Raw genomic sequence first — 21,120 nt, forward strand, 5'->3', positions numbered from 1 at the left:
TAGGAGCTATCAAGCTGCATACTCCGCTGCTAATGCCTAGAAACAAAAAACTGTATGAACATAATGAAGCTTCATATTTCATGGATCACAGTGGGATGCTGGTTATGCTTCCTTATGACCTCAGAGTAAGTAGTAGCCTCTCTGCAGGCAAAGCTGGGTTTGGAGAATTCTGTGTTGTTTGTTGATGCTTTTGATTCACCAGTCAAGAATTTGGTTTAGGCTTCTACTTATTTTGACTGCGGAAGCAGTGGATCTTTCAGTGTCCTTAGTCCTGTCGTCCTGTTCTTGGTAGCTGGAGTCCTGATCTCATAAGGAAGAAAAAGGTGTCATGTTATAAATGTTGTAGATGTCACTGCTACTATTTTTTTTTCGTACACATGTATGAGAAAAAGGACTTTTCCCATGACTGAAAATTCCAATATTCCTTTCTTCTTTATATGCCTTTGTAGAGAACATGCGTAATAGTCTGTCTGGTTTTGTGTTCCTCTCTGCTAACAGATGCTCTTAAGAACCATGCTGTAGGGCTGCTCTGGAGAGGGATTGCTGTATGCACAGTTGAAGTTACACTCTGTCTGTGATTCCGCTATAGTTACTGCCCAATTATATGCAATGTTAGTGTAGTTAATTAACTTGTACCTAATTTAACACCTAAGTGCTTAAAGTTTTATTTTTTTGTTTGTTATTGACAGTTAAAGAACCTGACTTTTTTTATTCCATTGCACTAACTTAAGGTCAGCATGACTCATCTTTCCTTTGCATTCATAACCTCAAACTATATGGTATGATCCCCAGTTCAGGATTTGTGCAGAACATATGATATTGAGCTTTCTGTTGGAATTACCAGTTTTGGAAAATGTGTTGCCAAAGACTTAAACACATATTCCTTTATATCTTTATGTGAACAGCAGAATACCTGCTAATACATTCTAGTAGCCTTAGTTTGTGATGCATTTTCCATGCATCAGGATAATGAAGACAGTTATTTGTGTCCCTCTCCAACTTCTTCACATAGGAAAATGTTTTTACTATTATTAAAGACTTGGACCAAAGACAGTTAATCTTACTTGGCTATGGCAAACATTTTAAGGCATTATTACACATGTGAGAGTAGAAGTGTTAACCCCTTAGTAGTAACTCATTTCCAGTTTCACAGCATAGTCAGAATGAATGTTATGTTTCAACCATTTTTTTGTATTTTTTTCTTTTTTTTAGATTCCCTTTGCAAGATATGTAGCTAGAAATAACATATCAAACTTGAAAAGGTAAGGGATATAAAGAGATGACATTTTGTACAGATACCATGCTTTATGACAGTGAACATTTAAGATGCTAATTCATTCTTCGATGTTTTCTTTAGATACTGTATAGAGCGAGTTTTCAGACCTCGGAAGTTAGACCGCTGTCATCCCAAAGAACTCCTAGAGTGTGCATTTGACATTATTACGTCCTCTGGAAATAGCTTTTTGCCTGTAGCAGAAACAATTTATGCCATTTCAGAAATCATTCAAGAGTTTCCAGTGCTACAGGTAGATCCTCTAATCACACTCATTGGTTAATAAAGTTTTTAGTATTTTTTACTATTCTTTCATCCTAAGATTTTAATCTAAGTAAATATTTTGTCATATGTGTTTAAAAAGAATAGTTCCATTAATCTCAGAAAAACACAGAATTTTCTATTTTCTGTTTGAATACTTATACTGCTGTTGAAATAATGTCTCTCTTCTGTTAGACAAGTGATACCACAGAGTATTGTAGAATGGTGCAAACCTTGTTATTCTTTAGTTACAGAGGGGTTGTGGTGATGGAGGGAGAGGTCTGAAGTTAGTTTTGAGCAATGGAGAAGTTTTTGGGGTTTTTTTGGTTTTTTTAAGAAATTAGAATGCTAGTAAAACATTTGTTTTTTCTTATACTTTGCTAGGAAAGAAATTACAGTATTTACTTGAACCATACTGCCTTATTGAAAGCTATACTTTTACACTGTGGGATACCAGAGGATAAACTCAATCAAGTCTACATCATTCTGTATGATGCTGTGGTAAGTTATCAGTTATTCAGCTGTAAAAAAAAAAAAAAATCACTGTAAAATATCTTATTCTATATTATATCTTTAAAAACGAGTAATAGGGCATTGCCAGCTTACCAAGGAACACGTATTGAAATACTTAAAGGCTGAATAAATTCAAGCCAACAATTTATATTAATAACTTTTCTGTTACTTCTGGATTGGGATGTTTTAAGATAATTTTTAAACGTGCATTTATGAGAAAATTATTCACTTGTGTAATTAAAGAACTAGTAGGCTATTAAACTAAAATTTTAGTGTTTTTATTTAAATAGAAAATTTAGTGTAACTGTTTCTTAACATTATGTGGGTCTTTTCCACTTCATAAGCAGAGAAAATAGATTTCATTTGAATGATAAGGGAGTGTGTAAATCTCAACAAAATGCGTCTTTTATTAATTCTCTTCAATTGTATTTTTTTAATTTTTTTATTAATTTACATAAGCATTTCACTATTCCATTGTATTCATATATTCAGAAGTGCTTTTCAAGAAAAGTTGTTTTTTTCTGTTGTTGTTGATGTAACCAAGACAAATATGACCTCACTAAGAGATGAGTAGATGAGGGTTATTTATCATTTTTGTTCTTTCATGGTATTATTGCAGTTCATAGATACAACAATTGTTGTGTTTTAATTCTTCCCAGCAATAGTAATTTTTTTTCTTGTTTGTAACTCAGTTGTTCTAAATATGTGTTTGAATCTGTTTCTTGTGCTGTAGACTGAAAAGCTAACTAAAAGAGAAGTAGAAGCCAAATTCTGTAATCTCTCTCTCTCATCAAGTAGTGTAAGTAATTTTATTTCAGTGTTAATTTCTCTGTAAGTTGGCAAAAATCAGTAGTCTTTTATTTGCTTTGAAATTTGCTCAGCCACAGGAAATAAGATAAACTATTGCAACTGCTGTCCAAAATAGATCAGTCTCTTTGGAAGTGGTATGACTTTGTTTTCTGCTCTCTCTGTCGGTCAGTATTGCTACATTCCAATTTTCTCTCTTCTCTTAAATGTGTTTTTCAGACTTTGCAAATAATTAAAGAGTAAATGAAATATTGTGCAGTGATATTTAGTAAAACTAACTTAGAGAAAATTTAAAATAATTGTCTTTCCAATATTGGCTCATGTGTATAATGAGAGTTGAAGTTAACTTCTGGACATGAGAGTTTTGCTTGTCTATTCCTTTTCTCAAGTTATTAAGTAAAATCAGGCTGCTAGGTAACAGGAGTGAAAAAGGTAGATATTTCACCCACACTAACTCACATATTTTTCATTTTTTAGATGTTTCCTATTTGAGCACTGTGAGTGGTGCTGTATATATTTGCTTTTATTTTATTTTTGTTTTCAGCTTTCTCGACTCTACAGATTTATTGAGCAGAAGGGAGAGCCAAGTAATGTATTTCCATTTTTAAACACAATGATAAAACAAAAAACAGGTGTCACTCAGCTCTTGAAGCATGGCATGAAGGATCTAGAGGAAATCATTGGTCTGTTAAAGCAACTTGGAATAAAACTTCAGGTTTGTAAAATACTCTGCTGATAAATTAATTGATTTATAGACGACTAGATCTTGTCACTTGCAAGGAAACAAATTACTGATATTTTGGAATAGAAAAAAAAACAAAATGTGTTTTGATGACAAGTGATAATAATGATATTGATTTTGAGATGCATTTTCAGAATAAGACCTTTTCATGTCATAACTCTCTGGCTTAATTTTCATTTAAATGTTATAAGTAGCTTTTCATCCAGGATTGAAGGCATTACCCAGAACATAAAGGATTTAAAAATTTTGAAATAACCTATAAATATTTTCAAAAATGGAAAAAGCTGATGATTACTGAGGGTTTTACGTACTCACACCCCTTCCCTGAGGCTTGCTATTTGGGTTTTATGCTGTAGTTCTCTTGTGATGCTTTAAGTTTAAACTGTTCTTTCCTGATTTTTTTTTAATTGTATTTTAAGTTTTTGGGGTTGTCAGTGTTTTTATATGTCTTCTTTATGTGAAAACAGTGTTTTTAATGCATAGTGCTAATAGGAAATGAATCACATTTACTAGTGATAATGGTACAAGACACATATTCATTTATATTTTACAGGTTTCTATAAATCTGGGACTGGTTTACAAAATACAGCAGCACAATGGTATTATCTTTCAGTTTATAGCATACATCAAAAGAAGACAAAGAACTGTGCCTGAAATTCTTGCTGCTGGGGGGAGATATGATCATCTGGTATGTATTCATCTCTTTTAATGAACTAAAAAAATAAAACACAGAAAAAAACTTCTTGACATTTTTGCAAAGATAACTATAGTTGGGGTTTTTGTTTTGTTTTGTGTTTTTGTCTTGTTTTCAGATACCACAATTTAGAGGACCACAGACAGTAGGACCAATTCCTTCAGCTGTTGGAGTCAGCATAGCTATAGATAAAATAACTGCTGCTGTTTCGAGCATGGAGGATTCTGTATGTTTTCAGTGGTTTTTGTTTTGTTTGTTTGTTTGTTTTTGTTTTTTAGTCCTGACATTTCAGTAACCTACTTGTAGCCACAGAAAGGGAAAAAATAAGAAGCTCAGATGTGCAAGATAATGCTAAACTGAAATAGACAGCAAGCATTAAGATGACCTGTTTTCTTCTGTGTTTCTCTACACAGAATTTTTTTAACAAAATAAGAATTCAGGGAAGAGAGGGACTTTCAGGTCTTTACCCTTTAATTTAAACAATGAATAGTTTGAGAGAAATGTCCTGTTTCAGGCAGAAGAATACCATGCTAGATGTATAGCTAGTAAGTGTTACTTTGCCCATACCACTTCTCCCCCCTGTAGAAAATGATTAGAGGTGGAAGGGAGATTAAGAAAATAGACTACTCTGTACACATCACACAATTCCACTTTGCTGTGGAATGTGTATTTTATTTAAACTTTCCTTTATAAGAATAAATTAACATTGCTAAGCAGGGCAGGAAGAAACAAAAGGAAAGGCTAGGATACTTTGCAGCTGAGGCTGTACAGATGCCTTATTTGTCACAGAGCAAGGTTCAGCGAAATGATTACTTTTAAACATGCTTAGGAATATGGTGGCTCTGAAAAGAGGTGGATCTAACCCTTTATTTCAGATCGATGCGCTTTGGAATACAATAATATATTTATCCTCCTTTGTTACATTGACTGCTTTATATTGGGAAAAAGGAGCTCTGGTCGCTAATATTGTCCCCCTTGTTCGTTCTTTTACTTCAGGTTTCTGTCAGCTCATGTGACCTGCTGGTTGTAAGTGTTGGTCAGATGTCAATGGGTAGAGCTATCAGTATTGTTCAGAAACTCTGGACTGCAGGAATCCCAGCTGAAATAATGTATGACTGGTCCCAGGTACAGCTTCTATCTACATATGTTAACTGAAGTATCTTTTAATAGTGGTTACAGTTATCAGAAGATTATTTTTCTGGTTCAGCTTTAAGTATGTCAGCTGGTAACTAACAAAAGAAATACCACTGAATCACCCATTCTGAGTCACGTGCTGCAGAGGAGACAGTTTTGGGCCACTCAGTTGCTTGCTGACTTTTTAGTACTCTTTCAGCATAGTATTTTCCACAGCTTCAGTTCTTCTATTCCAGATCATATGCTTTACCTATGACCACCCTGAGTTTTCATCCTTTTGCAATTATTAAGGGATGAAGATTTGGGTAGTTTTTGCCTCTGTCCAGTGCTGCACTGCAACCCACTGCCAAGTCAGTATAGCAAGCACTGCCGTAAGTTCAGCACTGAGGATGGCATAAGTCAGGCTCAGATTTACATGAAGCCCAGCTGGAGTCAGCTTTCATGACAAGGTGCCAGTCATGCAGGACTGCGTTGTTACTGGAGTTGTAGACATTGGGGTAGTAAATGTTTGATTGACATTACATTGTAAATTTTTACTGTTGCCTACACCCTGCACTTAGTAGAGAGAAACTAGCACTTCTGGAACCTCACGTCACCCTGAAGATAATGTGTAAAGTTAGTTAAAGTTGTGTCTTAAAAGTGCCATTTTGACCCCATGCCTCTGAAAAGAGTTTACAGTGTCTAGCTCAAATGTAGACTTCTACAGTGTAGAAAGGAGGTGAGATGAAAATGTTACCCTAACAGAATGAATCTCTGTAGACCTTATTTGATTCAAAGAATACAGGCAATTGGCATCTTCTTCTAAATCTGCTGGAATGCAATATAGACTAAGTCTATGCTGTGGGGCTCAATAGATGGTTCCTCATTCCGGTCCCTAGTTGCATCCATGCTAAAAGGAGACTGCACTGCATTTCACTTTTCCAATATTGTTTCAGTTTCCTTTGGGAGGACACTTGAAAGGCAGGCAAGGAGGAAGCAGCAATGCATCCCAAAATGCCCCCCATAGGAAGGCTGTGAAGCTAGGACGGTGGGTGTACTGCAGAGCATGCCTTGCCTGTAGAGTGGATTCAGCTAGCACATGTGTGTGAGAACTACGACTGCAGGGCTAACCTCAGGACATCCTGTCTATCTAGTGTAGACTTAGCTAGATTTCAATTTTTAAGGAGCATCAGGTGGATAAATATATCCATAATGAAGTTTCACCTCCTGGACTTGCTAATAAAACATTCCTCACTCAAAAGATTATATACTCAGTGTGACTACTGCATATCAAGTTATTTTAACTGAGGACAGGAGACCTGGTTATGTAAGTGATCACTTTATAATCTGCCAAACTTCTGTTCCATTCTCCCTGCCCCATCTTGTCTTAGTCCCAGGAAGAACTACAGGAATATTGCAGATGCTCTGGGATTACATATGTGGCTCTTGTGTCTGATAAAGAAGGAAGTCATGTAAAGGTAAGCATGGGCCAGGAAGATGTTTGTTCATGTTTCAGATTTATAATCTGTTGTTCTGCAGTTTTTAAGATCATAAAGATTACACTTGGTATAAGAAATTCAAGTAGATGGAATTCGGGTAAGTTCAGTTTCAGTTGCTAAGTAGTAGAAAATTCTCCTGAAAAAGTCTGCTTCTTCTCTCTCCATTACACTGTTACTCACCAACCTCCTTAACTAGGAGAAAAAGTCATAAAATGTGCAAACATTGCTTCACTTTGAGTTATCAGTGTGTCTTTATGTGGAGGAAGTTTTCCATTTTCTCAGATTTCTTTGAAACCATGAAATGAATTAATTGACTCAGCCTTCTTTCCAGTTGACAGCTTTCTACAGTTATAAAACAAATATAACTAAATTGTAAATCTAAAAAAGAAGTGAACTGTTCTAAAATCTCCTTGATTCTGTATCATTATGAAAAAGATCTGTATTCATTTAATGAAAGAATGTAATCATTTGAGAGGATCTGGCACAGCCATGTCATCTAGCCAGTCTGTGTGACTAAAATATTTTTCACTTACTTGTTATTCATGCTCTTTCTCATTGTAACAGAGACAACAAATAACTGTCCAATAACGGTATGAACAAGTAGATTTTGATAATGAGGATGAGATGTACCTATACCTTCCATGAGACTCTTACAGAGCATTTTTGTTTGTTTGTTTGTTTTTAATATGGCTTTGTCAGAGCAAAAACAACAAAGAGCATGATAATGAGTTAAATGGCATTGTGACTGATTAATCTTTTCCTGGTAAAGGTGGAGCAGATAAATTGTTTGAATGTCTGAATGTAACTGTGGCAAACTGAAAGCCAAGCACAATTCCAGAATAATTCCTTAACTAAAAAAAAAAGCTCAAATCCATATATGCTTTTATTAACATGGTGTTTGCACCTTTAAACCATTCTCTTCAAAATTAATTACTATATATTAAACACAAGTAGCCAAGCAAGTTCAAGCTTTGGGAATGCAGAGGAAATTGGTTGCAAAAAAAAATCTAATTAGATCAAAGATTTAATTGGCAGTGGTTTATTGACGATAATGACGATAGTTTCTTCCCTTTGACTGCTTCACCTTTAATGGGTGATTAATCCAGTTTATTTTTGTTTAAATTTGAGACGTTTATTCACGTGCAGTTTTAAGAATCAGCAATCTAAGAATCACTGAAATACATCATAGGTGAAATCCTTTGAGAAGGAAAGACAGACGGAGAAAAGGATTTTAGAATCTGACTTAGTAGATCACCTGGTCCAGAAACTGAAAACTAAAATCTGTGATGAAAGATGTAGTAGGTAAGTAACATAACAAGTGAACATGAACAGTAAAAATCACAAGTGATTGCATGCTTTTTAATTAAATAATTTTAAGAAATGCTCACTGAAACTTTGATTTCATTCCATAAAGGATAAGATCTTTGCCGAATTGCTTTTGCAGAGAAAAGAAAGCAAAGGGCTTGGTTATAGAATTGCTGTTTTCCCTGAGATTAAGCGATTGATTTCCCTAGCAATCAAAATAACCTCTAACATCCTCAGGACTTCAGAAATTAAAAGCCATGTGTTCAACTAGAGTTGCACTCAGGTTGCCAGTTCAAACACTACTTGAACACTAGTACTGTACGTACTTTTAGGCTGCCTGGAAATCTTTGTTACATTCATATACCATGCAGTAATCAAAGAATCAAAGCAGCAATTCTCTTTCATTCTGAGGCAGAGCTAATGCAGTAAAAATGAAGGTGTGATTGTAGCACAACTGTATGGCCTGACTGGCACAAGTGAAAGTAACACCTGGCAAAGACCTGGGATGCAACACCTCATCAGCATATCTTTGTTAAAATTACTATGTAATGTGACCTGTAGAAATTAGTACAGAAATCACAGGAAAGGCTACAGCTACACCTGTGTGCACACGCAGTAGAATTGTTATACACACACACCTCTTTGTAAATATATAATAATACACACATGTATGTATGTTTATATAATGTGTGTGCATGTGTACATATGCGCACCTAAATATGCACACCATGGCAGCAGCAACAGACATGCTTTAGTCACACAAACAAGAATTAAGAAACTAACAGATTTGCTATCCATATTTCTGAATAGGCTTTATAATAAAAGAAGTCTTCAAAGCTAAGACATGCTTAAATCTCAATAGTTTGTGCTTAATTGCAGGGAAACGACATCTCCTGCTACCCACCTCTTCATTATCTTTAATCTGGTCTCTGCCAGTCTTTATGAGCATTTAACTTTGCAGCTAACATGATTCTTATGTGTTCTGTGACAGATCTACAGGATCTAGTAAAGGCAATTAAAGAAAAGCAGAGTGTCTAAAAAATCTTATTTATAGGTGCTGAGAACAGAATACAGAAAAGCCTATATTTGATGATACTAAACAGAGAAATGCAATAATATGATTGTACTAAAACTGGCAAATTTCTTTGTTAACAAATCCTGAATTTAGAAAGTAAAAGGATTCAAGCTAATAATTGAAAGCTCCTTTTAATTTGTGAGACGTTATAAATATTACTTTGATACTTTAGTGTTATCTCACAGAAACCTGTAAAAAGTTATAGATTAAATTCCTAATTCAGAGAGAACATTGCTTATAATACTTTATAGGATCGAAATCATTGTTGGAGAACAGGGAGCACAAGAATTTTTTGTATCCATGGGAAGCTTAAGGATTGCTGGACTATTAGCACTGGATTATTTGTGTAGTATGCTGGGCATGCTAGATGAGATTTTATAATGCAGTTATTTTGTACACTTCCCTACCTGCTCCAGAATAGAAAATTTAATCTGCAGATAAGTGCTGGGAATCTCCATAAATTTCTTCAACTGTTGGAGTAAAATAAGTATACTTGTATGATAATCTGGATCCAGAGTTATTGCAGTATTCTTTCATTATATAAATTTGTTTCCCTGTCTTTCTTGTTTATTTTTAGAGAAATCTCAGATAATCCCTCAGTACAAAATCAAAAAGGATCATTTGCTAATATTTCAGGTATTTGATCTCTAGTTATAGAACATACGCATTGATTTCTGTCTCTGTTGAAATACTGTTTGTAAGAAATACTTGTTGGATCATAATTTTAAATCTGTTGCCAAAGTCAGAGGAATAAAATGTTTTCCAGCAGTATATCTGGTTAGAGACACTTCCTCCTGATGTCAAATGTTGTCCTGAGCAATCTAAAACTGAAATTTTCTCCAAACTAACAAAGTATAATTGCTCAGACCAACAGATAGAACATTGTCCATACAAGCATTCATTGCTGCAGTGATTTGGGAGGGAGGGGAAAAAAAAACAAACAAAACGTGAACACGTTTAGGTGAGAAGTTAAATGTCATCTTGATGAAAAATGGTATGATTTCTGATTGTGAGTCTTGAGACTCATGCACTTTGAACTAGTGTTCTGCTAAGATACTTTTTCTTCAAGTGAGAATACCTTTACATATCTAGCTAGAGATTTGCACTCCTTAGTCTGATAACAGAATTTTGCATATATAAAAAAATCTTACATACTTGCTATGTGCATAAAATAAAGTTTGGGGTTTTTGATAATTTTCTTTAGTATTGTAATAAATGCCAGTATAGGGCATAGTGTTTTCTGGTTTTTGGTTTAAGAAAAACTAATCTTTTTCTTTCATAACAGTGGAGCAGAGGTTGCCACACTTAGTTTTTCTGCGATTAACTGAAGTGACAGTTTGGATTTCAAAATAAGCAGTGTCACGGTTTAATTGCTAATCTGTTCTTTTTTTATTTTGAATCTACTATTGGACTGAACATTAATCATAGCCTCATTCTTTTAATAGCCTTTCTTTTTGGTATTAGATATACTACATTCCTCTGTAGAATTCTGTTCCATTTGGAACCTTGTGGTAATTTCAGGGAACACTGGTAACAATAAAAAAATTGGTATTTTACATCAGTCTTTTAGAGTCATAAATTAGCATTTGGGAATCTACCTGCACATGTTCCCCTATCCTATCTACTTGACTTACTTTGTTTCTTTACTGACCTTTGGACCCTATGCTATATAGTTCTTAGTTCCTTAATATTTGTGAATTTTCTGTTTCTTGTTACTTTTTTGTATAAACACAGAATGTATTCTAAAACTGTATGTGTGCATTTTAGGTGCGTTTGACTCACATGGAACTCTTATAGTGCCTAATGTTAGTGTTATAGCTCCTGAAAAATTATCTGCCAGTGCCAGGCGTCGTCAAGAAATTCAGGTACACATATGCACAAATTGAATAAGTATTAAGAATTATTCCTTAGAAGTTAAAGAATGTTGGAATTCACATTTTCTGTAGCACCTAAATTACTTGTTTACATTCTGTTTATTCTTTATTCATAAAAGAGACTGGGAATAACACAGAGGGTTAAAGGTCATGAAAACTTTTTTAATGTTTAGGACCTTGGGGATTATCTGTAACATTGCTGTGGCACAGCTATCATTATACATGTATATTAGAAATCTCACTGTAATAGGAACAATGGTTCTGGAATTTCCTACTTCTTGTAAATGTTCAAGCATGTTAAAGTTGCAAGTTTAGCCTAGTTTTCGTATGCAACATGTTTGTAAAACTTACTTCATATGCATTTCATTATGTTGCCTCAACATAAAGGCCTAAGAAAAAACAGATTAAAGAAAAAATAATAGTATTGTAGAAAAGGCAAAATGATGCTAAAACAAATGTCAGAAATTGCTCATTTAGGTTATTGGCTTCAAGATATTTAGATCACATGGTAAAACATAACCCTAATTTTATCCCCTCTTTAATCCAAATTTGGGTGTCCAACAAAAATCCCCTCTGCAAAAAGTTCTTGGGACCTAAACAAACAAGTAGATGTTATTCTCTGAGCTTTGAGCTAAGCAGACTTGCTATTAAGTTTTTTCCAAGCATCTTTCTAAGATACTAAAGCCCATTCTTATGGAAGGCTGCAACCATTTCTGTAAAATGCTATGTTTGCAGGATTATAGTTTGCTCTGAAAAAAGCATTATGAAGCATGAGACACATACTTTGCTACTGCCTTCAAATCAGTCATCCTCCTTTAGCTAGAGACAATTCAGCACATCCAGTGTATCACATTCCTCTGAAAAGTAATCTAATGCCCATAAATAGAAATGCAGTTTTGATCTTCATATGCAAGAATTCACAACATAACATGCAGTTCTGACTATCTGCTTTGGTATGGTACCAGTATTATCAAGTCTTTCCCATTCCTGCAAGGGTGGTTCAGCCACACTCTCCTTGCTGTCAATTTATCAAGGATTATTGTGGATTTGTTACTGAAAATTATGTTAAATGTGAATTTTATTTTAAACAAGATCAAGTTCTACATCTTCCGTTAAAAGCAGCATCTTCTGTTCTCATAGTCTATAACACAGAAAACAAGTATTCTGAACCTGTGTCACAGAAGCAGTATGCATTTTACCTTTGCCCATCTTTTGTTGGCAGATACAAACAAGACTTCAGACATTCATTTCCTGCCTGCAACAGAAAACGAGTGAGATGATTGAGATTTTAGCAGTAAGTATTTTGCAGAAGCATGCATTAATTTCAAATCCTTAATTGAACTGGGTGATACAGTTGCTGTTTGGGAACAAGTTACTTCCATTAGTCTCGCTTTAGAAATAGCAAATGCAACCAGAAGAAACTTCTGGCTAAAGTAAAGACCTGCATCATGTTTGTTTAGTGCTTGAAAAGTATTTCATATTGTGGGTATTGGACAGGTGCACAGAACAAAATGCTTTGCTTTGCTGAGCATGTCACAAAGGACTTTAAAACAGTACATGCTTTTCAAGCAACAAACATGTTTGCCTATTTGTAGCTTTCCCTAAGAAATCTTTCATGACCAGTTTGTTTAAAATGCTTAAAACTGTGGCAGATTCCCAGTTCTGTCAGTATGGGTTCTGCTGTGGAAATCAGAATTTCTGACTCCCTCATATATGGATAATCTCAAGTTGGAAAATTGACAACAGGAATAAGAACTGTTAAATATTTGATTCTTTTATGTTATTTTTGCAGGTAGATCTGCCAAAAGAAACTGTGATACACTTCTTATCATTAGAGGTAAGCAGTTATGTATTGTCTTTGAAACTCTAATTGAAACCCTAAGTGAACAACAGATTTTAAGTTTTGTCCCTAATGGAGTTGAATATAAAATTCACCCATAGCGCCCCCCTCCCCCATGCCCCCCAGGAGTTTGAATTGGCTTTTAAAACTTTCAAGCCCTTTGGCTAAAAAAGTGCTTTGAAGAGGCTAGAAAAATCATTTTGCCAAATGCACAGACACCATCAGGAGGTCTTAATCCAAAGCTTGAGGTTTCCCCTAAGAGCAGTTAACTGAAATTAAGTCAGAAACGAGTTTCTGAAACCTTTTCAGAAACCAGTAAGCTTTACTATGGAAGTTAAGCAAAGGCTCTTTTGGACCTGTTAATGAAGATACTTAGATTACATGGTAAAATATAACTCTAATTTTATCCCCTCTTTAATCCAAATTTGGGTGTCCAACAAAAATCCTCTCTGTAAAAAAGTTCTTGGGACCTAAACAAACAAGTAGATGTTATTCTCTGAGCTTTGAGCTAAGCAGACTTGCTATTTTAAGTAGCCAAAATACAGAGGCAATTGAGTACAGTAGCTGAGCCTTCTCTTAGTGAGGCCAAGGTAAATGGAGGCTGTATGAGTACTATTGACCACTTTAACAGCTCAGAAACCTCTTAATTAGAAGAAAACCAAAAGAGTTCTTTTTCTTTCTCCAGTAAGAGCAATGGCTTTAAAGTCAGACATTCTCGTTAGAGAGATAGACTCTTCCAAAAAACTCTCAAGAATGACATCTGGTCTGGAAGTGGATCTGGTACTCACATTCATGTTTTATGTCAACTGCTCTGAAGCAGTGCTGGGCTGGTAATCAGACCTCACTGAAATATTATAAAATATTTTCAAAATACTTAGTTGATTCAGTCTATCCAAATGGTGAAGACAGTTTATCACATTTTACTTCAAAAAAGGGAACATGCACGCAATCAATGTGGCCATCTTGCATGATAATTCACTTCTGACTGTCATACTAAAGTTCTAACATGCTTCCTTGTTTTTTCTAAACTGTGTTAAGATCATTGAAGTCTCATTCTTAATATATTTTCTAAAAAAAACCCAAATTGCAAGTGTTTATATGAATTTTGTTTAGAACAACCTGTATTTCTGATAGACTGTTTAAGTTAGGGGCATTGACATTACACAATGTTCAGAAGAGTGAATCCTTCTGAAAATATTTATTTCAGAAGAGAATATAATACTGTATCAGTGTTCCTTGTCGAATTCTTTTCCTTAGTTTGATGGAGATAGACAAACCTTTGATGCTACTGTGAGACAACTGATGTCACGATGGCCAAAACAGAGATCCTCATATCTACAAGCAATTTGTGATGAAATTTACAGTATCAAAATGGAAAAGAGGTAAATTTGTTAAGCTATTATAGATATGTAAAAATATCCCAATTATTTCTGCATTTGAACTTCACTAAATGAATGGCTCTTAATTTGTCTTGCCCTTTCCCCTTCCCCCTGGGTGAGGGGAGTAAAGAAATGTGTCTTTAAGTACTATTTTCCCCTACCATGAAAGAAGAGGCAGAGTTACCTGATCATTCAGTCCTCATTTATGGTACATACTAGTCTAAATTTGTCCTTTTTCTAAATCTTTTCAAGAAATTTTGAAATGTATTCTATTACCTAATTTGCTGCTTTGTTCATAAAACTGAACAGCAAACAGTAGTATGCGGTATACATTAATGTGTCCTACAGTATACACTTGTGTGTACTACTGCCAGATGATAATTCTGTTTTCTCACAGGACTGACTCAGCTTGACTTTCAAAACTTGAGCACCTTTAGTTCCTTCTGATTTGAGGGGAGGCTATGGAATCTGGCACAGTTGATAGACTGCCCAGCTTTAAGTGAATACACTGCATGCTCTTCCTGCACATACAGTAAAACCTGTTTCTAAGTGTAAAAAACCAGTTGCATTGAACTCTTAACCTCCTTGTCTGATTCTGGCGAGGCTGAAACAGTCTCGTCTAGGCATATCCAGTTTTAAGCCTCAAAAAGTTTTAAACTTGTATGTATTAGGACAGTTAAATGAGACTTGATATTTATATCCGATGATGAGTTTCATTTATGCTACATTTTCTTAAGCAGCTGTTCAGTTTGAAAGTACTACTTAATAACTTTTAAATAAGACTAAAAATTGACTTTGATTCTTTCCTCTTAAAAGAGCATTCAACAGAATTGCTTCATGTTTAATGTTTACTAAGGCAACTAAATATCAAAATACTTTTTTCTGTAGCTTGCAGGGCTGTGAGCAAGAGACTCGAATTGCTACCTACTAAAATATGCTGCGTGAGAATGTTATGCCATCTCTGATGAAGTTTTCCTTTCCTGTTTCATGCTCCAACGCAAAACATTGCTTAGCCATAGCCTGCAGATCACTGAATAAAAGCTGAATGGGCTAGATAAATGGAAAGAGAACAAAGGGAAAAATTGCAGGGAGAGTCAAAACTAAAGTTACCACTTTTCCACTGAATCTTTACTGTTAGCTTATTGCCAAGATTTGCCACGTTTTGTTATAGCAGCTTTTGAACCTGTAGTTCCAAAGTTAAATATCCTCTTTTCCTTCCCTCTGCAGGGTTCCTGCACTTATCCTGTACAGTTACCGAGATGAATACAAGGTTTTGTTTTAGTGCTCCAAGCATCCTCTATAGGATGCTTCCACTAACGGACAACAGTATTTTGCATAAAAGAATTGCAGAAAGCTGTTTGTTACAATATGAGATAGGCGACTACTGCTTTTTTTTTTTTAACATGTCCAGCTTGAATTTGATGTGTAATATAAGACTGTAAATGTATTTAAAAAAAGTCAAAATAAATGTTTTATAGTCACTTAAGGAGCAAAGTCTGACTACAGCCAGCGCTATGTGATACCATGCAATTCTTGTCCCCTTACCATGCAAAAGAAATTATCAGCTGTACAGGTGTGAAACTTTTCTTATAACATAGTTTCAGAATGCCTGTCATATCAATAAGCAACAGTAGTACTGAAATGAGAAACTCCGATCAAGGATTAGAGAAGATGTATTAACTTCAGCTCTAAAAGACTGCTTTAAACTTTTTTGAAGACGGCTTTCATGTAAAATAAAAGTTTTGGTTAGTGAACACTTCTTGAAATATGTATTACAAGATTGTTTTTTTAAACTACTACTTTGATCTTAAATCTCTATATAAAAAGCAGGGCTAAGATTAACTTAAAGTTGTTTGAGAGAGTTCTTACAAGCCTGGTTGCCTATGCTTGTCATGCCCACACTTTTGCACTTAAATCAAGCAGCTGCTTCCTGGGAGATAAAATAAGACTTGATACCAGAAAAACTTGTTTCAGACCTGAAGGACCTGAGTCCATGGATTTAAAGAAAAACAACAACCTGCAGATGCTTAGAGGCATAACAACTTTTGAGTGAACTTTCTTCATGAGGATTGTCAGATTAAGTTTGTATTTCAAGACATAGAAATGATGGGGAAGTTAGAGCTTCCCCCTCAAGGCTTTTTAAAGTTGTCTGTAATGGCTGTACATAGTTAGCTATACAGTAGTACAGCTGTCAGGAAAAATGAAGTTAAGCAAATCTAAAGATGAGCTATAGCAGCCTTAGTTAACTATATGTTTCACACCAAATTAGTTACAGTATGGGAGTGACTGTGCAGAAAAGCTTGGGATTTCCAGAAGCGTAGTGGTGTTTACCCTCCCTCCCCTCCTCCCCAACTATTACCTTTCATTTAAAGAGTTTGCTCCTGTTTCTTCATTCTCTAACTTACCAAAATGATTGTATTCAGCACTGCAGGCTCATTGCATTATCAAATGCCTATGTTTTCAGCCTTATTCTTGCAGTGAAGGAGAGGGCAAAGTTAAAATATGTGAAGAAGTAACTTTACAGACAAACCCCAAAACTTCTTATAACTACAAAAGTTGCAACAGCAACACTCAGAGTAGCATCAAGAGCAAGTCAGTCCCAAATGCATAGATAACTGTCATTCCTAGCTGTTTGCTGAAGCAATAACATCAGTCATTACAACCACATCCATTTCTCATTGCGTTTAATAGGAACAATTAAATATTCAACTTTTACATCTGCTTCTACAAAGGTGCAACTTTAAGATGTTAAGTATGGGGAATTCAGATCCCTGAATATGTTGAAGGATGAAGCCTTTAATAAAGAAAAAAAAATCTGTTGACATGAGCAGTCTTAAGCCATGTCTAAATGGAACACGATGCAGAGTCCTGCCCTCCCCCAACCCAAACTAGAATCAGCAGAGCTGTTACCAGCGTGGAGCAAAGACACAGCTGATTAGCTCTGTGAGAGCTCAGGCACTGTACTACCTTAGGGATATCTGCACTGCATCATGTAGACATGTCCCTCAAAATAAGATATAAACAGGAAAGCTGCTGTTCCCGATAATACATTGGCACCCACTTTCCCTAGTACTACTGAGGCTTATCTATAAAATTGGGCCTCTGTCACTGAGACTCCAGTTTTAGCATCACTTTGCTCATGTTACTGTGCATTTCTCTTCACCCTGTGTTACCCCCCAAATGGGTTTTACACTGCCCATTTGTCTAATACAAAACAAACAGCAGTGTAAGTACAGAACTAGTTGGCAGTTGAGTGTAAAGCTATTTCAGTATAACCCTGTAAATACTCCTGCCATACAACAATCCACAGAAAGCACTTTTGGCTTTCAGTTTAAACACAAGTACTGATCGCATCCCAGTATCCTGCTGGAAGGAGAGCCAAGGACAAGTGGTAACTCAAAAAGAAATGGACTTTGCTTTGAGCAAGGGTCTAGTCTGTTAAAGTGATGGTAGGACACGGTTCCATCACTGTGTTGCTTTACTCTTCTTGTTTTTGCTTTTCTTGTCTTTCTTCTTCAAGCCATCCATGTTAGCTCTCAGCAAATTTGAGTATGCCTGAAAGAACAATTAGAACCATTGAAAGAACAATTAGAACCATTGAAAGAACAATTAGAACCATTGAAAGAACAAATACTTGAGTGACAACATACTAGATGTAACGTATTACTCATAGATATGTATCTGCATTCTCTCAATTCTGTTACAGAATCATGCTCTTATCAGTGCAAAAAGTTAGCTAACATACAGCTGGATTTTTTTTTTTTTAATTACAAGTGCAGAAAGACAGACAGTCTAAGATGAGTCTGTATTCCAGTTTAGCACTGAATCAACCCATTCACAGGTAGGAGGAAAGAGATAATAGTCCACAGCTGTCCAGTGCTTCCTACTGACTACTCCTCCCCAATACCTACAAAAGAAGAAGATAAGAGGCATACAAAACTTACCATTTGGAATTTATTTACTTCCTTTGAGCTCACCTACAAAAGTAATACTGGAGGTTAATCAAGAAAAAAGTTGGCATATATTATAAACTAAATATCAGTACATGTTTACCCATCAGTGAGCATCTAGTCTCTTTAGCAGCAGCTGGACCAACTCATCACATTCAGTGCTAGATAAGCTGAACTGATATGTCAGAGGCCTTCACTGATTTAGAAAACCAAAACCACTCCTTACTAAATGAGCAAAATCCTCTAGCCTTCTCCCCCAAAAGTCATGTGTTTTCAAACAGAGAAAAGGTGGAGAAACATTATAAGGAAGGTTTTGTTTCACTGTAGGGATGTATCTTAATTTTTTGTGGAGATAGAAGCCCTGGAGTAAGATATTTTATAGACCATATTCTCTCAACTCTTTCTCAAAATAACATTTTCCTTAGATCTCCTCTGTGATGGACTTCAAAATCAATTACAGCCTTTCCCCATCTCTCATTTAAAGTGAACACATCAGGTTTTCAACAGCTAAGGTTAAGATTTCCTGAAATACACATACCTCTGTAAAATAAGAAATTCAGGCATACTAGGTGAGATTGAGGCTTAGAAGAGTCTACCCCATCCACACACACTCTTGGCAGGAAACAAGGACCGATTTTTCTGTTGTTTCAGTCTGGGAACACACAATTGTTTCCTGGGTTCTAACAACCTTTAGCCAACCATCTAGGCCTATAGGAAGCTACCTCTTGTCACCTGAAGCTGGCCTGTACCTGTCTTCTCCTTGGAGTCACATCATCTGTCCTGTGTCCTTTCCCCAATGTCATCCTTCTGTCTCGAAGCAGCTTCCCCCATCCCTCCAGAGAATTTCACCCAGGACATGGCAGCCAAGATTGCTGAAAACAGGCACAATCCCTTTCTGCTGTCCAGCAATACCATTTTGAAGCAAAATCCAGTATACATATAGAGTGAAACTAATCAGTTATACCATCTGTAACACTGAGGTGAAGTATAAGCATTAGACTTTAGCAATTTTAACACTTTGGCATAAAAATTTCAGCTGTGTTTAGCTACCATACAATTTCTTCATGGTATTAAGTGGTTAGTTCTCTTAAAACTTGTATCAAGAGACATTTCACTTACAATATGGGACATTACATCAGAGTGAAGCTGGACTGCTAATCATTCTGATCTGAGGCTGTCACTTACCACTGTGCTAATTTTCTTTTTTCCATCGGTTGCTCTTAGAAGACACTTATTGTCTGCTGGTTCAAAACTTTCTACGTGGCCTTTGCGTGGGACTGGTTTTGTTCGACCATCATCTGTATTGAAAGACAAAGCCTGTCAACTCACATTTTGCTAAAGTCACTGGATGTCTCCTAACATGAGATGTTAAAAATAACTCATGAGGAGATTTGTAAAACACCTAGAATTTAAGGCCGTCTGAGCTGACACTGCTGCCATATCGTTCCACAACCCCCTTTCCCTATGACCCCAGCAGCACCTGCTCCGTAAACCAGATCTGCCCAAAAAATACCCCGTTGAACAGTGTCAGTCCTTACACTAGTATACCATGGGAACTGCTTGCTTCAGCAGCACTATGTTTTAAATGCATTTCAAACTGCGACCTGTGATGCTTGACCTGCCAAGTACTGCCAGCTATCCAGAACCTTCCTAAGAAACATGATAAACAAATGAAAGCAACGCTGCACTTCTCTTTCAGAAGTCTGAAGATGAACATTTCCAATTACTGTTTCAATAATTAGAAAGTCTCCATATTGCTTGACAGAAATACAACCCTATTTTACGATCATCAATGCTGCAACTAATTTGACCATTTTGTCAATACTGCCACTTTTGTTTTCAGATACTCCAGCCTAAGACTGTATCTTTTTAAAAGAGATATTAGCAACATCAGAAATTCAATTTAAACCAATATCACTTTAACCTGATAGGAAACTTAAAACTTACATTTCTTCAGTGTTATGAAAACACTGCCCGAAGTTCTGCACTTCTGAAAGAGTCTTGTAAGCTCTGTCAGGAACTGCAAGAAAAAGAGACCCCATCTTTGGCTGAAGGCCACCACACAAGCATGCATTGCTTCTCGCCATACAGCGTAGTAATTTCTGCCTGCGGAGCAGCCATTGCCTCATTCGGATGGCGCTGTTACAACAAAGCCAGTCGCCCGCAACCACCCGGGAATCAGCAGCGACTAAGAAAAGCAGAACTGACATGTTTTTCCACGCGGAAACACCAGACACGAAGCACCAGCCAGGGGCGGCCGGTCCGAGCTTCCGACTCCGGAAAGAGAGGCTGAAACCCCAGACCCGCCGCAGCGCCGCGTTTCTGCTCTCCGGCCGCCACCGACAGCACCGGCACGACGAGCCCCTCCGCCCCCGCCGCTCCCGCGCCCCCGGGCCGGGGCCGCCCCGCGCGGGCCTAGCGCACCCCGCCGAGCGCCGGGCACCCCGCGGGGCCTCCGCCGCGGCACAGGGCACGGCACGCCCCACCCGCCCCGACGGCCGCGCGAGCCCCGGGGGGCGGCAGCGGACAGGCCCGGCGCCCGGGGACCGCCGAGGCCCCCCCCACCCGGCGGCGCCCTCCCACCTGCTCGCTCTCCAGCAGCACCATCCCGCCGCGCCGCGCCGCCCTGCCGGAAACGCCGCGCGCACGCGCACCGCAGCCCCGCCCCCCGCTCGCCCCGCCGGAGGAGCGGGGGCGGCGCCTCCCGCCGAATGGCTCGAGACCGCGCAGCGTCCCTCGGGGGGGCGGGGCGGCCCCGAGGCCCCGCCCCGCAGGCGCTCCGCCCCGGAGAGCGG

At 37.2% G+C, this 21,120-nt stretch overlaps 2 protein-coding genes across 5 annotated transcripts in view; one reads left to right on the forward strand and one right to left on the reverse strand.

Moving 5' to 3' along the window:
- EIF2AK4 (eukaryotic translation initiation factor 2 alpha kinase 4) overlaps positions 1 to 16,141 on the forward strand; it is a 44,778-nt gene extending 28,637 nt beyond the window's left edge. For all 4 annotated transcript variants that reach the window (XM_026095756.2, XM_064512448.1, XM_026095755.2 and 1 more), the window contains 17 exons: positions 4 to 125; positions 1,213 to 1,262; positions 1,358 to 1,526; positions 1,919 to 2,035; positions 2,781 to 2,846; positions 3,399 to 3,569; positions 4,150 to 4,284; positions 4,409 to 4,516; positions 5,287 to 5,415; positions 6,795 to 6,881; positions 8,092 to 8,204; positions 9,860 to 9,918; positions 11,050 to 11,147; positions 12,379 to 12,450; positions 12,949 to 12,993; positions 14,254 to 14,378; positions 15,603 to 16,141. In XM_026095756.2, coding sequence (XP_025951541.1) covers positions 4 to 125; positions 1,213 to 1,262; positions 1,358 to 1,526; positions 1,919 to 2,035; positions 2,781 to 2,846; positions 3,399 to 3,569; positions 4,150 to 4,284; positions 4,409 to 4,516; positions 5,287 to 5,415; positions 6,795 to 6,881; positions 8,092 to 8,204; positions 9,860 to 9,918; positions 11,050 to 11,147; positions 12,379 to 12,450; positions 12,949 to 12,993; positions 14,254 to 14,378; positions 15,603 to 15,657 — 1,721 coding nt within the window. In that variant the 3' untranslated portion in view covers positions 15,658 to 16,141. The remainder of the gene's footprint in view (positions 1 to 3; positions 126 to 1,212; positions 1,263 to 1,357; positions 1,527 to 1,918; positions 2,036 to 2,780; positions 2,847 to 3,398; positions 3,570 to 4,149; positions 4,285 to 4,408; positions 4,517 to 5,286; positions 5,416 to 6,794; positions 6,882 to 8,091; positions 8,205 to 9,859; positions 9,919 to 11,049; positions 11,148 to 12,378; positions 12,451 to 12,948; positions 12,994 to 14,253; positions 14,379 to 15,602) is intronic.
- Positions 16,142 to 17,042: 901 nt separating this feature from the next.
- Positions 17,043 to 21,057, reverse strand: SRP14 (signal recognition particle 14). The gene is made up of 5 exons (XM_064512450.1): positions 20,909 to 21,057; positions 20,273 to 20,345; positions 19,511 to 19,623; positions 18,320 to 18,352; positions 17,043 to 17,930 (listed from the first exon to the last, which is right to left on the reverse strand). Exons 1-5 carry the CDS (start codon positions 20,930 to 20,932, stop codon positions 17,841 to 17,843), a joined length of 333 nt encoding a protein of 110 aa, XP_064368520.1. The 5' UTR covers positions 20,933 to 21,057; the 3' UTR covers positions 17,043 to 17,840.
- Between the last annotated feature and the right edge of the window lie 63 nt (positions 21,058 to 21,120).

Source organism: Dromaius novaehollandiae, chromosome 5 (assembly GCF_036370855.1).
Source record: "Dromaius novaehollandiae isolate bDroNov1 chromosome 5, bDroNov1.hap1, whole genome shotgun sequence".
In the NCBI taxonomy this organism is placed as follows: Eukaryota; Metazoa; Chordata; class Aves; order Casuariiformes; family Dromaiidae; genus Dromaius; species Dromaius novaehollandiae.

What these genes read in the sequence shown, in the direction of transcription:
- SRP14 (XM_064512450.1), bottom strand. Translation starts at nt 20,932, where the DNA reads ATGGTGCTGCTGGAGAGCGAGCAG. An exon ending in AAAAGAAAATTAGCACAGTG is followed by an intron (nt 18,353 to 19,510) that starts GTAAGTGACAGC and finishes TTACTTTTGTAG; the next exon opens with GTGAGCTCAAAGGAAGTAAA. An exon ending in AAGTAAATAAATTCCAAATG is followed by an intron (nt 17,931 to 18,319) that starts GTAAGTTTTGTA and finishes TTGTTCTTTCAG; the next exon opens with GCATACTCAAATTTGCTGAG.